The 16,062-nt window shown below is 47.2% G+C and overlaps 1 protein-coding gene across 1 annotated transcript in view; it reads left to right on the top strand.

Moving 5' to 3' along the window:
- Window positions 1-16,062, top strand: part of LOC138792252 (NACHT, LRR and PYD domains-containing protein 3-like) — a 48,728-nt gene that overhangs the window by 20,988 nt on the left and 11,678 nt on the right. Inside the window, exons 5-6 of the mRNA XM_069969458.1 lie at window positions 4,161-4,226; window positions 6,219-7,914. Of these exons, the coding sequence (XP_069825559.1) occupies window positions 4,161-4,226; window positions 6,219-7,914 (1,762 nt within the window). The remainder of the gene's footprint in view (window positions 1-4,160; window positions 4,227-6,218; window positions 7,915-16,062) is intronic.

Below are 16,062 nucleotides of genomic sequence, written 5' to 3'. Positions count from 1 at the left end.
TATCTATCTATCTATCTATCTATCTATCTCCTATCTATCTATCTATCTATCTATCTATCTATCTATCTATCTATCTCCTATCTATCTATCTATCTATCTCCTATCTATCTATCTATCTCCTATCTATCTATCTATCTATCTATCTATCTCCTATCTATCTATCTATCTATCTATCTATCTATCTATCTATCTATCTCCTATCTATCTATCTATCTATCTATCTATCTATCTATCTATCTATCTGCTATCTATCTCCTATCTATCTCCTATCTATCTATCTATCTATCTATCTATCTATTTATCTCCTATCTATCTATCTATCTATCTATCTATCTATCTATCTATCTGCTATCTATCTCCTATCTATCTATCTATCTATCTATCTATCTATCTATCTATCTATCTATCTATCTATCTATCTATCTCTCTCCTATCTATCTCCTATCTATCTATCTATCTATCTCCTATCTATCTATCTATCTATCTAGTCAATAGAAGGATACTCCGCAGCACACAGGTAAAGTGCAAAAAATCGTTGTGTTTATTTACATCAGTGTAAAAACAGAACACGGCATAAAGTGAGACGCGTCTCACTTTATGCCGTGTTCTGTTTTTACACTGATGTAAATAAACACAACGATTTTTTGCACTTTACCTGTGTGCTGCGGAGTATCCTTCTATTGACTAGCTACTTACGTCCCTGGCTGGGACTATCCGCTGGCACCAAATATCCTGATTTTGTGGTGCTGCTCTTTATCATTTTTGGATATCTATCTATCTATCTATCTATCTCCTATCTATCTCCTATCTATCTATCTATCTCCTATCTATCTCCTATCTATCTATCTCCTATCTATCTATCTATCTCCTATCTATCTATCTATCTATCTATCTATCTCCTATCTATCTATCTATCTATCTATCTATCTATCTATCTATCTATCTGCTATCTATCTCCTATCTATCTATCTATCTATCTATCTATCTCCTATCTATCTATCTATCTATCTATCTATATCCTATCTATCTATCTATCTATCTTCTATCTATCTATCTATCTATCTATCTATCTATCTATCTCCTATCTATCTATCTATCTATCTATCTATCTATCTATCTATCTATCTATCTATCTCCTATCTATCTCCTATCTCCTATCTATCTATCTATCTATCTATCTCCTATCTATCTCCTATCTATCTATCTCCTATCTATCTCCTATCTATCTATCTATCTATCTATCTATCTATCTATCTATCTCCTATCTATCTCCTATCTCCTATCTATCTCCTATTATCTATCTATCTATCTATCTATCTATCTATCTCATATCTATCTATCTATCTATCTATCTATCTATCTATCTATCTATCTATCTATCTATCTATCTCCTATCTATCTAAGGTATAAGTAGGGCCCCAGGACAAAATGAAGGATATATAATGGTAACATAGGTAAGAATTTTCTGTGCATGATAATACAGTCATAGTTAATAACACCTGTAAGCAAATATTATTACCACACTATACACATTACTACCATACTGTTACTAAGCACACCCACCAATATTTCCTATACTACCAGTATATAAGTAACAAATAATATCACCACACCTTGAGCACGGCCATTACCACCACATAGTGACTAATACCGCTACACTGTGACTGAATACAATCCACTATATAAAACACTAATATTACCAATAATACGAGTAATACCATCACACCATGCCCACTGCCCTCAGCATACGGTGACTGGATAATACCACTATACCATCACACCATGCCCACTGCCCTCAGCATACGGTGACTGGATAATACCACTATACCATCACACCATGCCCACTACCCTCAGCATACAGTGACTGGATAATACCACTATACTGGCACCAAATAACAGCCACTATATAAAGACCAATATTCTCCCAGAACAGTGACAATAGAACACAGGTGTCACACTCCGGCCCTCCAGCTGTTACATCACTACAGATCCCATCATGACTGGACAGCTAAAGCATGGTGGGAATTGTAGTTTTGCAACACCTGGAGGGCCGGAGTGTGACACCCCTGATACCAAGGTAGATCCCAGCTGTGTAAAGGTTCTGCAGACCTTATAAGTGATTATAGTGCAATTACATCCTGTCACTCACAGTAGGCTTCTTCTCTGCATGAAGCGACGTCCACTTTACCTTTTCTTCTCCATCTGGCTCCGGCCATCATGAAGGCTTCTCTGGCCATGACTCCTCTCCACGGGATCTGTCAGACAGACATTTTAGGCTTCATGCTCCAGCAACATCCTCATCTATACATCCCTCCATATAGAATAGCCCCCCGCTGCATCACCCTCCATATAGAATAGTTTCCCATTGTACATCCCTCCATATAGAATAGCCCCCTGCATCCCCCTCCCATATAGAATAGCCCCCTGCATCCCCCCATATAGAATAGCCCCCTGCATCCCCCCATATAGAATAGCCCCCCTGCATCCCCCTCCTATATAGAATAGCCCCCCTGCATCCCCCTCCCATATAGAATAGCCTTCCCGTGCATCCCCCCCATATAGAATAGCCCCCCTGCATCCCCCTCCCATATAGAATAGCCTCCCCGTACATCCCCCCATATAAAATAGCCCCCCTGCATCCCCCTCCCATATAGAATAGCCCCCCTGCATCCCCCTCCCATATAGAATAGCCCCCCTGCATCCCCCTCCCATATAGAATAGCCCCCCTGCATCCCCCTCCCATATAGAATAGCCCCCCTGCATCCCCCCAATATAGAGTAGCCCCCCCTACATCCGCCTCCCATATAGAATAGCCCCCTGCATCCCACTCCAATATAGAATAGCCCCCCTGTATCCCCCTCCCATATAAATAGCCCCCCTGCACCCCCATATAGAATAGCCCCCCTGTATGCCCTTCCTGTGTGGCCACATGTGAAGGGGGTTAAAAAAAACAAAACATTCTCACCTCACCTCGCTCCCCAGCAGCTTCGTCCTCCTCGTCTTCGGGCCACGACGGCGGTGCCAGCAGCCCCTCTCTTATGTCTCCTCCAGGTCCTCAGCGGCGCGTCAGGGAAGTGACGTAACCGCTGGGGGCCTGGTGGAGGTGGCTGCAGACGTGCCTGCGCGCGGCACGTCTGCGGCTCTCAGCACTTCAGGGGGGATCAGGCAGGGCGGAGACGTGTGTTTTTTTTTTTTTTCGATTATGCGGCCCACGGACTGGTAATCTGGCCAGCCCAGCGGGCATTTGCCCGCCTTGCCAGATTACCAGTCCGGGCCTGCACTGCTGCTATAATGTGCCTGCACTCACACTCCACTATACACACTGCTGCTATAATGTGCCTGCACTTAGATTCCACTATACACTGCTGCTATAATGTGCCTGCACTCACACTCCACTATACACACTGCTGCTATAATGTGCCTGCACTTACACTCAGCTAAACACACTGCTGCTATAATGTGCCTGCACTTACACTCAGCTAAACACACTGCTGCTATAATGTGCCTGCACCTACACTCAGCTATACACACTGCTGCTATAATGTGCCTGCACTCACACTCCACTATACACACTGCTGCTATAATGTGCCTGCACTTACACTCAGCTATACACACTGCTGCCTTATACTCATCCATCCCCAATCTTGTCTTCATCTGCACTGCAGCCTCTATTAACCGTCCTCCATCACAGGTAAATAAAGATGGCTGTGAGTCTTGGTTCTCCAAACTGGTTTGTTTTGAGTTTTTAACCACAAACCCAGCTCTTATACAGTGAGCAGGCATGGGCCATACATGACCAGTAGAGGTAATTGGTGATGTATACCATGGGTCAGACGTTCTGCACCCACCACTTACTGTAGTTATAGTATATACTGAGGACATCATATTCAAGCTGCTCAAGACCTAAAACCTGCAGCACTAGGTACGTTCTATTGTAGGTACCAATAAAACTGGACACAGACAACTGAGACAATAAGTCATCAGCCATCAATCATCAGGGTAAGATGAGCTCGCAGGGGGCTGGGGCACGTATTCCAGCTTTGCCCTAGAATAAATCCTTGTCCCAGTCACTGTATATCTTCACATGCATATTATCTTTGTCCATTTAGCTCTAATATGTATACCTAGAGAATTACTCACATCTGCAATGTTTTTATCAGGTGACACTCTGGCAGAGCAAATCCTACTGGATCAACGTGGGCACAAACTTCCCCTAAATCTGAAAGGTAAATCTAAATTAGTCACATAACTGGGGCAAAAGTGATACAAAAATCTCACAGAGACGGACCTGCAACCTTCTTACATTGACGTCCAGGTTGTTCACTGAAGTTAACGTCTAAACAGGAGTGTTTTGAGGGGTGTAGAAAGGGTGGAAGAAATTCACCATGCATTTAGCCTACCCCTTCCCACATATGGACATGCCAGCACGACACGCGCCAGTTCCTGGCTGTCAATGTTGTTGCAACTGTCCGGACTGGAATTGCGTTCTAATCCCAGCAGTTAACCCTTTAGATGCTGTGGCCAGTGCAACTGTGGCATCTAGCAGGGGTAACAGTGGAGAAATGTTCTCCCTCAGTTCACCATTGGAGCTCTGAACGTTTCTGGTGGGCTTCTGACACCCTTAGGGCCCTATTCCACTGGACGATTATAGTTTGCATAATCGTTAACGATTAACTATCTCAAACGACCTCTATTGCGAAAGACCTGAAAACGTTCACTCGTTTCCATGGAACGATAATCGTTACTTATGATCATATTTGCGATCGTTTCTTCTTCGCTATTTATTCGCTATTGCGTTCGTATCTACTGTGAACGACCAAACGACGTCTTATATAATGCGAACGTTTTGCGAACGAGCAACGATAAATTTAGGTCCAGGTCTTATAAAGCGATCAACGATTTCTCGTTCGGTCGTTAATCGTTAACTGCATTTCAACCAAACGATTATCGTTTAGATTCGAACGATTTAACGATAATCTGAACGATAATCGTCCAGTGGAATAGGGCCCTTACACATGGCTACTATAGACATAATAATAACATACTATATAGCTAACAGGTAGGCAAAGCATTCGTCAGGTGCATGATGACATCAACTAATTGCAACTTTGAGAAATAAAGGGAACTTGTATAAATCTCAGGTAAAGTTGCAATTTGTTGATACCATCATGCACCTTATGAATGCTACGCCTACTTGTTACACTACATAGTGTGTTTTTAGTATGTCTATAGTAGCCATGAGTAAGGGTGTCAGTAGCACACCAGAAACACGTAGGACTGTGTACTGAGGTGCTCCAGTCCCTAGAGCCTCATTCTGCAATCCTGGCTGTCTAACGCTTTGATTGATGTAGTCTGTGATCATGGCGCCATCAACTAGGACACCCAGCTCCAACTTGCTTTTTATGCCACAAAGTTTATTGATGCATACAGTATTTGAAGTCTCATTTTGAGCTTTAAAAAGTCAGTTTTTTGGGTCTCAAACCTCGCTCTGACTTTCCATACACACCATGGATGAACAGACTGCATCCGTGTGTGCATGGAAGACATTGTTGTCGGTTAACCATGTAAGTGGAACGGACAGCATTGCATTGATTTCAGTGCAATATCGCCCAGGCTGAAAAGATTGGATGTAATTTTTATTGAAAACATTGTCCGTTCTTTTAGAAAATAATACATTGTGTGAACATACCCTAAGTGGGGACGCATGAAAAGTAACCGATTGCTAGAACAAGGGGCGAGAAGTGTCCAATTTGCGCATTCTTTCTTAGCTTTCTAACACATGACCAGGATTGAATCAATAATGATTGTCTATGGGACCATCCTGGTCTCAGTGACACAGTGGGGAGAAAAGAATAAAATAATGCAGCTGTTGGCATCTCTCCCTTTTTTTTCTGGATCACACCAGGGGCCCCTTTAATTATGATGAATTATTTACTACCTTAAAGCCAAATGACCAGTCCACCTCTGTTCATATGGCTTTGGTGTACTGAAGGGTAAAACATAATGGGTCAGAACAATGCTTTATAATGTGGAGCTTATGTCCTGTTCATATCTACTAGAAGAAACCCGTCTCTTCTGAATTGTTCCATATCTGCTGCCGTATCTTATTGTAGAAATTTACTGAGCAAAATGGAGCAGATTCCATCTGTGTATGAATAAAGTGCCGGACAATATATTCAGTTTCTTATATTTGACCTTTCTCTTCCTATTCTCTACAGATGTCCAGAGCCTTCACAAGGAACATTTATATGAAAAGACTGAGAAACTTACAGAGAACAAACCTTCAAGATGTAACCTGGAAGAGGAAAGCTTCCCATTATATACACGCTATGTGAACCTCATCGTTGTCTCCACTGATCAGTTTAAGAATCGTACTGACAATGAGCTCATAGAGATTGGGGTAAAACATGAGGAATTTTTTAAAGGAACCCAAAATGAATTACAGCGCATTTTCCCTAACAAGTTGTTTTGCTGGTCCCTCCGATCCAAATGTGTGCCCCATATAGTAATGGTGAGCGGAGTGGCGGGTGTAGGGAAGACCACGCTGATGCAGAAGTTTGTCTATGACTGGGTGAGGGGCGATCTCTATCAAAGATTCTCTTTTGTCTTCTTCTTCAAATTCCGTGAGCTGAACAGACTGGATGAGGTTAGTCTGGAGACCATGATCCTCCAACAATACCCGTATCTGGAGCTGCAGATTGAGAACATCTTACGAGATCCAGAGAAACTTCTCTTCATATTTGATGGATTAGATGAAAGCAATCATACAATGGATTTCACATCCGGTCACTTGTTCTCTAATCCTAGAGAGCGCGGACATTGGGGTCAGATTGTGGTTAGTTTGGTGAGAAAGTCTCTTCTTAATGGTTGTTCTGTTCTAATGACCAGTCGTCCCACCAGACTGGCATCAACTGATTGTGATGTTTTCCAGAGAATAGTAGAGATCATTGGGTTTTTTCCAGAAGAACGACAGACGTACTTTGGGAATTTCTTCTCCGACCCTGAACTGACAGAAAAGGCTTTTACTTATGTGAAGCAGAATTACGCATTGTACACGTTCTGTTACCTCCCATCCTACTGCTGGATCATCTGTACAGTGTTATCCAGGAGCTTCCAGACAACAAGTAGTGATCAGCCGGCAACATTATTACCCAAAACAGTCACCCAGCTCTTTGTTATATTTGTCGCCAACATCCTGACCAATCACAGCCTGGAGAAAAGTGATGCTCAGAAGGTCCTGCAGTCCATCGGATGGATGGCAGAATATGGGGTCATGAATCACAGGATTATATTTGATGATCGAGATCTGAGATCTTTCCATGTGGACAATAAGTCAAAGCTCTTATCAAGTTTTCTGATGGAATCGGAGGAACCTGTGACCTATTCCTTCTTACATCTCACTGTTCAGGAATTCTTCTCTGCCTTGGTGCATTATGCTGATTATTCTCCTGAGAAGTTACAGGAATCACTAAATACAGCCCAATCCTATCCTGATGGACGTGGTGAGATGTTCCTCCGTTTCCTGTGTGGTCTATCACACAAATCCACCAGGTCAGTACTAACTGGATACCTGGGCAAACAAACAACACGGGCTTCCAGAGATGTCATCACTTGGCTGAAGAACTTCATTCTAGAAGAACAGAATCTGGGGATATGTGACGAGAAGCGACATCTTCTCAGGACTTTCTATTATCTTTTTGAAACCCGGAATAGACCTCTAGTGCAGGAATTATTACAATCTTACACCTATGTTAACCTTTCTGGTGTTAACATGTCAGCCCTAGACTGCACAGTGTTATCATTCATCATGGAAACCTGCACAGATATAGTAGAACTAGATATATCTGGATGTTCATTAGACCCTGAAGGATTAGAGAGACTTGTACCAGCTTTACATAACCTGCAGGATCTGAGGTAATTTACTAGTTCTGTTTCATTGTTATGTACTAATATTTTCACAGTGAAAAACTTATTGTTAGTATGGGTTTTATAATAAAGTAGATGAGACTCGATTCCTATGGACCCCTACATAAAGAATGTATAGAAGGACCTTTAAATGAAACCATTGTTTCATCTTCTTTGCTTATATAATTGAGATTATAGTCTTGAATCGCATTAGGTAAGGGTTCATACAGTTTTTGAGCCATAGTCAGACATAGCTCCAACAGGAAAGAGAAGAACATGGTGAGTCCTCACTTAATATTTCTTATTCCTTTACTGTATTTTATATACTGAATACTGTTTGTATTGTGTAGTAAATGTGGAGATTCAGACAGATTCATAGAAGAAGGGAATGCATCATCGTCTACAATTGGCTCAGACTGAAAAGTCACAAACTTTTTTAACAAGCCACCATCTTGTGCAAAAATATGGTGACTTAACTTGTCGCCAAGCTAGTCCGACTTAGCATAAAATGGTCAGTTTTCTTAAGAGAAACCATGGGGCGGGGGTGTTACTAGTAATACATTAGGGCTAAGATTCTCCCAGTAGAACAAGGTCTGGGAGAAGACTTTGTGGTGATCATGGAGTTGACAGGAGATATCCTCTACCTTAAGCATAAAAATAAGGAGGTTCCAGGCTTTTTGACATAAAAGGTATACAGGATCGGGGGTGTTGACCAGGTGACAGATCACATATCGGTAGTGGGTCCAAAAAGTGGAGCAGGAAAAAAGCTCTTGAAAAGGGTATAGGATAGTCACTAGGATAGTGAAGGACTGTCAGCTGCATAATCTCCTTCCAGAAGGCAACAATCCTTCCGACACAGGAAGTGAAACCTGTGAAAAGATTCTAGAGGGATGCGGTACCATCGTGATAATAATTTGTATCCCGCTACTTGGAAACGGGTGGAGAGGAAAGTGAGAGAATGAAAGAGTATATGAGAAATGTGCATTTCAAAGGGCAGGTAGCTCTCCAAGGCAGCAAGGAATGGGAGGCGAGACTGGTCTGGAGGAAGGCAGGAGTGAGGCAGAGTAAAAGATTTGAAAATGGTGGAAGAGCGTGCACAGAGGGCTGGAGGGGGAGTGACAGGAGTAAGAGGTGGAGCTGTAGAAACTTCCAGAATCTCAGCGAGCATGGGAAAGGTCATGGAGGAAGGAGAGAGTAGGCCAGGAGTTAGAGTGAAGGAAGACATGGAGGTTGAGGAGATAGACATCAAATATTAACCTGCGTCATCTCAGGAGAAATAAGAGAATCAAAGGAGAAACATGACAGTTACCAGTCTGATTGATGAACCTGACTGACAAACAGGGCTGAGTAGGCAAAGAAGAGTCACTCGAGTGCGGCCACAGTGGACGTGACAGCAAATATAAACAAAGGAGACGTCACCATGATGTAGGGCATTCTCAAACAGAAAAGAGAGATCAGGGGCGTAACTAGGATTCATGGGGCCCCATAGCAAAAAAGTGTATGGGGCCCCCCAACATATTACCTGTACCGGCAATATGGAGCTGTCCCCCCGCCTTCGGCAGCTCTGAGACGCTGTGCCCTGGGGTGGGGGTGGGTGGGGTGAGTGGTAGCAGGCCGTTTGGAGTCCCTGCTGGTTGGGGCAGCTCTGAGACACCTGCGGGGGCGAGCTGCTTTAAGACAGTGTGTGTGTGTGTGGGGGGACAGGTTTAGGGGCTGCTCTGAGTCCCTGCAGGTCTGGGGGTGCTCTGAGTACAGGGGGGGGGTGACCTCCAGTATACTGACTACTATACAAGATGCTAGGGAAGCAGGATGACCCCATTATACAGGATGTTAGGGAGGCTGAGTGACCCCATTATACAGGATGCAGGGAAGCTGAGTGACCCCCATTATACAGGATGCAGGGAAGCTGAGTGACCCCCATTATACAGGATGCAAGGAAAGCTGAGTGACCCCATTATACAGGATGCCAGGAAGGCTAAGTGACCCCATTATACAGGATGCCAGGGAGGCTAAGTGACCCCATTATACAGGATGCCAGGAAAGCTGAGTGACCCCATTATACAGGATGCCAGGGAAGCTGAGTGACCCCATTATACAGGATGCCAGGAAAGCTGAGTGACCCCATTATACAGGATGCTGGGAAAGCTGAGTGACCCCATTATACAGGACGCCAGGGAAGCTGAGTGACCCCATTATACAGGATGCCAGGGAAGCTGAGTGACCCCATTATACAGGATGCTGGGAAAGCTGAGTGACCCCATTATACAGGACGCCAGGGAAGCTGAGTGACCCCATTATACAGGATGCCAGGGAAGCTGAGTGACCCCATTATACAGGATGCCAGGGAAGCTGAGTGACCCCATTATACAGGACGCAGGGAAGCTGAGTGACCCTATTATACAGGATGCTGGGAAAGCTGAGTGACCCCATTATACAGGATGCCAGGGAAGCTGAGTGACCCCATTATACAGAATGCTGGGAAAGCTGAGTGACCCCATTATACAGAATGCTGGGAAAGCTGAGTGACCCCATTATACAGGACGCCAGGGAAGCTGAGTGACCCCATTATACAGGACGCAGGGAAGCTGAGTGACCCCATTATACAGGATGCCAGGAAAGCTGAGTGACCCCATTATACAGGATAACAGGGAAGCTGGTGACCCCATTATACAAGATGCTGGGAAAGCTGTGTGACCCCATTATACAGGACGCAGGGAAGCTGAGTGACCCCATTATACAGGATGCCAGGAAAGCTGAGTGACCCCATTATACAGGACGCAGGGAAGCTGAGTGACCCCCATTATACAGGACGCAGGGAAGCTGAGTGACCCCATTATACAAGATGCCAGGGAGGCTAAGTGACCCCATTATACAGGATGCCAGGGAAGCTGAGTGACCCCATTATACAGGATGCCAGGGAAGCTGAGTGACCCCATTATACAGGATGCCAGGAAAGCTGAGTGACCCCAATTATACAGGACGCAGGGAAGCTGAGTGACCCCATTATACAAGATACCAGGAAAGCTGAATGACCCCATTATACAAGATGCCAGGGAGGCCAAGTGACCCCCATTATACAGGATGCCAGGGAAGCTGAGAGATCCCATTATACAGGATGCCAGGGAATCTGGGTGACCCCAATTATACAGGATGCCAGGGAAGCTGGTGACTTCCAGCTGGCAGTGATAGTTACCATCCTCCTGCTGTGTGTCTCCTCCTCAGGCCCTGTGCACTCTGCCATGAGCGAATATCCCACCCGCGGTGGGAGCTGGGGGCGGGGCTTGCCTGATGGGGCGGGGCTTAGCGGAACATCCCGGGACTGTTCCACTTGTGGAGAGGGGGACACTGGTGCAGGACGCTCTGACCCTGTGTCAGGGGGAGGTGCGGAGGTGTTTCAGAGGGGATTGCAGACACTCCCTTCTGCGTCTCTGGCAGGGTGCTTTACTATCAGTAGCGTAGCTACCTTGAAGACAGGGGAGACGGGCCAGACGGGCCCCCGGGCCCCCGCAGTGCCGGGCCCAATAGCAACTGCCTTCCCTGCCTTCATGGTAGCTACGCCACTGAGAGAGATAGGTGGTGTGGTGGGACAGAGAGTATGGTGTTATGTGAAAGGTATAGGGGGAGTGTCACGTGAGCATGAAACATGGTCAGATATGATAGAAAGTCTTCTCAAGAAATGTAACAGGGAAATGTAAGAAATAGAGGGAATTCTATCCCAGAACACTGATCCAATCATCAAGCTGTCCCAACAGAGTAGGCTAGAGGCGTGAAGAAGGGCCACAAAGGTTTTGGCTTGAAAGTCCAGCAGCCGGTAAAATGGAACAATCTCGAGTGAAAAAGGTGAAATAGTGAATCTTCGTCTCAGAGAGCTAAAGGTTGAGGGGCAATGATCTAAGGGCATCACTAAGGAGCAAGGGGATGCAAAGGAGAGTGAGAGCCTTCTTGGTGAGTGGTCGGGGTGATCTGGAAAGAATTGGTTGAGATCTTTCTGGTGGAGGGAGGACCACTGGAGTGGCATGCAGAACAAGGGCAATCCAGTCTAGGATGGGAGGCCCAACAGGTCAAAATCCTCGGGTAGGTCATATGGAGAGTGAATAGTGTAGGTGGATCCAGAGTGGCAGGTAATCAAATGAAATGGATGATACCAAAGATGAAAGGCACCCAGTTTGCAGATGGCATCCAGGAGAGGTAGGAAGCTCCGCATAGAAAGGGTATGGAGGGAAAAGTCAGGTAGTAGTAATTTTAGTGGCTTTGTAGCCCATAGGGCCTTGTGCCTGATGCATTGGAGGAGGGATTTTTCTTTTTTTGCAGATAAAAACACAACACAGTGTCACATAGCGGTCCATGTTGTGGTCCAGGGATCGGGGTCCTGTCTCACAATGGGTCTTGTCCAGTTCAATATGGGTGTCTTCAGGCTCTCCCAGGTAGTGTTTCAAGATGGGTATTATGACCCTCTTAAACCATTCACCAGCGATTGTCCGGTTTGAGAACTCAAATTTGACTGAACCCCATTGAATCAATAGGAACCTGAATCTTTGGGCCCAAAAATGGCTGTAAAATGACAGTAGGAAGCAGTATAGGGCTGCAAAAGGAAGCAAAACAACAAAGAAGGGACATGGCCATCGTGCTGCTGGTGGTGGTGGTGGTGGAGCTGCTGCTGCAGGGAGAAGACCTGATATATCTGTGCCTGCTATACACCCACATACCTCAGATGCAAGCAGGGCCGGCAGCTTCCTTTTGTAATCCCAATATCGCTCTACAAATGAGGCAGGACCAAGTTGAGACATTGGTAGATTTTATGGCACAGAGTGCCACCAGTTCCCTGGGTTTGTCTTCCACCACCACCTCACCCTCTTTCAAATCAGCTAAGCAGTCACTAGTGCTGTTTGATTTCTCCACTGGCATAGATTCTGTAGGCCATCCACCTGCCCCTGCCCCAGTTGAAGACATTAAGTGCACCAATGCCCAACAAGTTTTGTTGGAGGATAAGGACGTGAAAAGGCAAGCACACATGGACAGCAGAGCATCGCAGGACATCTATGATGATGAAACCCAAGTGCCAACTGCTGCAGCTTTCTGTAATGTGGAGACCAACAAGGAGGGCAGCGGTAAGGAGTGGGTGGAAGATGAGGGGGGATGATGAGGTCCTAGACCCCACATGGACTGAAGCCCATGAGGAAAAGTTGGTGTACACACAGCCTCAGCTACCCAGCAAAAAAAGGAGCAGGGTGCAAAAGCACAGTGGGGTGGCCCATAGCCAGTACAATGGCCACCAATGCCTAGGGACTGAGCACACCAAAGCCAGCTCAGAGGAGCTCCCTGGCATGTCATTTCTTCAGGTAAAGTGCTGATGACAAAACATGGATGGTTTGCATGTTATGACGCAAGACAGAATAGACACCACCTCCATGACCAGACACCTGAATGCTGAAGTGCATCAGACACAAATAAAACATAAACTTCTACTCCCTCTTCTGTTTCAGTTGTCTTGGCTTAAGCATTTTTTAAGCATTTTTAGGGCTGCGGCGGTTTCCCATGCTCCAGGCCACCACCACACCCTCTCTCCCTGCTGGCTGTCTTCTGCAGACACTGGAGCCCACGTTCAGGGACCCGGTGCTGCTGTTGCTTCGGCCCTGGGGACGCCTCACCGCTCCACAGTCCTGCGCTCTCTCTTCCCAGGCAGAGCATCACAGATTTAAAGGGACAATATGTCCCTAATTGGTTCATATGTTCCACACCTCCCTATAAATCCCAGCCTGTCCCTGATCCTAGTTTTGGAGGCTCTGCATACTTCCCATAGCGTATGGTCCCAGCTGACCGTGATTCCTGCTGCCTATGGTTCCAGCTGTGTGTCCTGCTGTCTCCCAGCCTGTCTGCCTACGTGTCTCCAGGGGTACCTCGCCTGTTGCCCTGCCACAGCCAGTCCATCCAAGGTTGCGGTAGGAACTGGTGAAGACCAGCGGCCCCTTACATTTTGCTCCCAGGTAGGGCTTATGCCATCGCTAGTTGTGGCACAGTGGATCCGCGACTCTACTCGTTACAAGCATTTTAAAATTTCTGGTGGAGACAGACAGTTAAAAAAAAACTGATGGCAGCGGCTGTCCCACAGTACATGATTCCCAGCTGCCACTACTGTTCTAGGTGGGCCACAGGTAGCCTGCACAACAGATTGTGGAAAAGGTCCACATAACCACCAATGTGTTTACCAGTAAGCAGGGCCCGTGACATTACATCTCCCCAACTGCGCACTGGGTTAATATAGTGGCTGCTGGGCTTGAGGTGGGAATCATTTTGGTGCATGTCTTACCACCGCCTGGGCTTGCTGAACATCCATTCTTGCCTCCTCCTCCGCTTCGTCCTCTGCCTCCTCTTCATGTGGCCAGTTAAGCACCTGCACCACCACAGCCAGGGGGAAACAACAGCAGACTGCTCTGAAACTCATCTGTCTGGACAAACCTTCTCATATGTGTCACGGCCGTGGCGGTGTCCCGTGCTCCGGGCCGCCGCCGCGACTCCCCACTGCCCCATGCAGCAGCCGGTGTCCGTAGGCAGGGACCCGGCGCTGCTGTCACTTCGGCCCCGGGGGGCGCCTTACCTCTCCACGCTCCTGTCCGTCGCTGTGCCGGCCGGCGCGCGCGTCCCCGCCTCCTAGGGCGCGCGCGCGCCGGCTGTCTCAGATTTAAAGGGGCAGTGCTCTCCTAATTGGTCCATGTGCACAATCACTCCCTATAAATTCCAGCCCTGCCCCACTACAGGTGTTGGAGCCTCTACATGCTTCCCATAGCGTTTGGCCCAGCTCCCTGTTGTTCCTGATTCCTGTCCGCTACCTGGTCCCTAGTCCTTGTTCCTGATTCCTGTCCACTACCTGGTCCCTAGTCCTTGTTCCTGGTTCCTGCTTCCCCGTTACTCTATTGCTCCTGTTTTCAGCCTGTCTCCTGCGGTCACGACTACAGACCTCTGCCACTACCATCTCCTGCCTACTGCTCCTGCCACGCCTCGCCTGCCATCACCAGCAACCAAGCCAGGGGTAGCGACCTAGGGGTCGCCTGCCGCAGCAAGTCCATCCCGCCTTGCGGCGGGCTCTGGTGAAAACCAGCGGCCCCTTAGACTCCGCTCCCTGGTGAGGTTAGTGCCATCTCTGGTGACGGTCCAGTGGATCCACTACTCCAGGCGTTACAGTAGGCTCCAACCATGGATCCCGGCGAGGTGCCTGATCTCCGTGACGTCGTCAGAGTGGTCGCGCAACAGGCTCAACAAATCCAGCAACAGTCGCAGCAAATCCAGCAATTGACTGCCGCCCTACAGCAGCATGCTACAGCCCAGCGCTCACCACCACCAGCAGCCACCTCGAGACTTCGACTGGTCCTCCCGACTAAATATGGAGGCGATCCCAAGTTGTGCAGGGGATTCCTGGCTCAGTGCACCATGCATATTGAACTTTTAAGTAGTCAGTTTCCCACCGAGCGCTCTAAAGTGGCTTTCATCATCAGCCTATTGGAGGGTAGAGCTCTGGCCTGGGCCACGCCGCTGTGGGACCGAGATGACCCTGTTGCTGCCAATCTCCGAACCTTCCTGGCCGAGTTTCGCTCCGTCTTTGAGGAACCTGCTACTTCAGCTGAGACAGCTCTCCTCAACCTCTCTCAAGGGAGCTCCTCTGTTGGTGACTATGCCATCCAGTTCCGCACCCTGGCAGCTGAATTGGACTGGAACGAGGCCGCCCTATTAGCCACCTTCAAGAAGGGCCTTTCCACTCGAGTGAAAGATGTGCTCGCTGCCCGAGACCTTCCTACCTCCTTGAACGAACTCATTCTACTGGCTACCAGAGTCGACACCAGGTTTTCCGAGAGAGAGGAGGAGGTCCGACAAGAACGGCGTCTGAGTCTGCCCCGTCGCCATCCTCGGTTGGCACCGGTATTCCAAAATCCCGTTGCTCCTATGCCCCAGTCATCTCCAGAAGTTCCTATGCAGGTGGATCGAGCTCGCTTGACGACTGAAGAAAGGGCCCGTCGACTAGAGCTGAATCTCTGCCTATACTGCGGTGGCGCTGATCACTTTCGGCAGAGATGTCCCCAACGTCCTCAGCGTCCGGGAAACGCTCGCACCTAGGTCCAGTGGGAGAGGTCTCCCTAGGTGTGAATGCCACCTCTCCAAGATTGA

This window comes from Dendropsophus ebraccatus, chromosome 5 (genome assembly GCF_027789765.1).
Source record: "Dendropsophus ebraccatus isolate aDenEbr1 chromosome 5, aDenEbr1.pat, whole genome shotgun sequence".
NCBI classification, from domain to species: Eukaryota; Metazoa; Chordata; class Amphibia; order Anura; family Hylidae; genus Dendropsophus; species Dendropsophus ebraccatus.
Note: the sequence above shows the minus strand (reverse complement) of the source record. Positions and strands in the feature narration are given on the sequence as shown.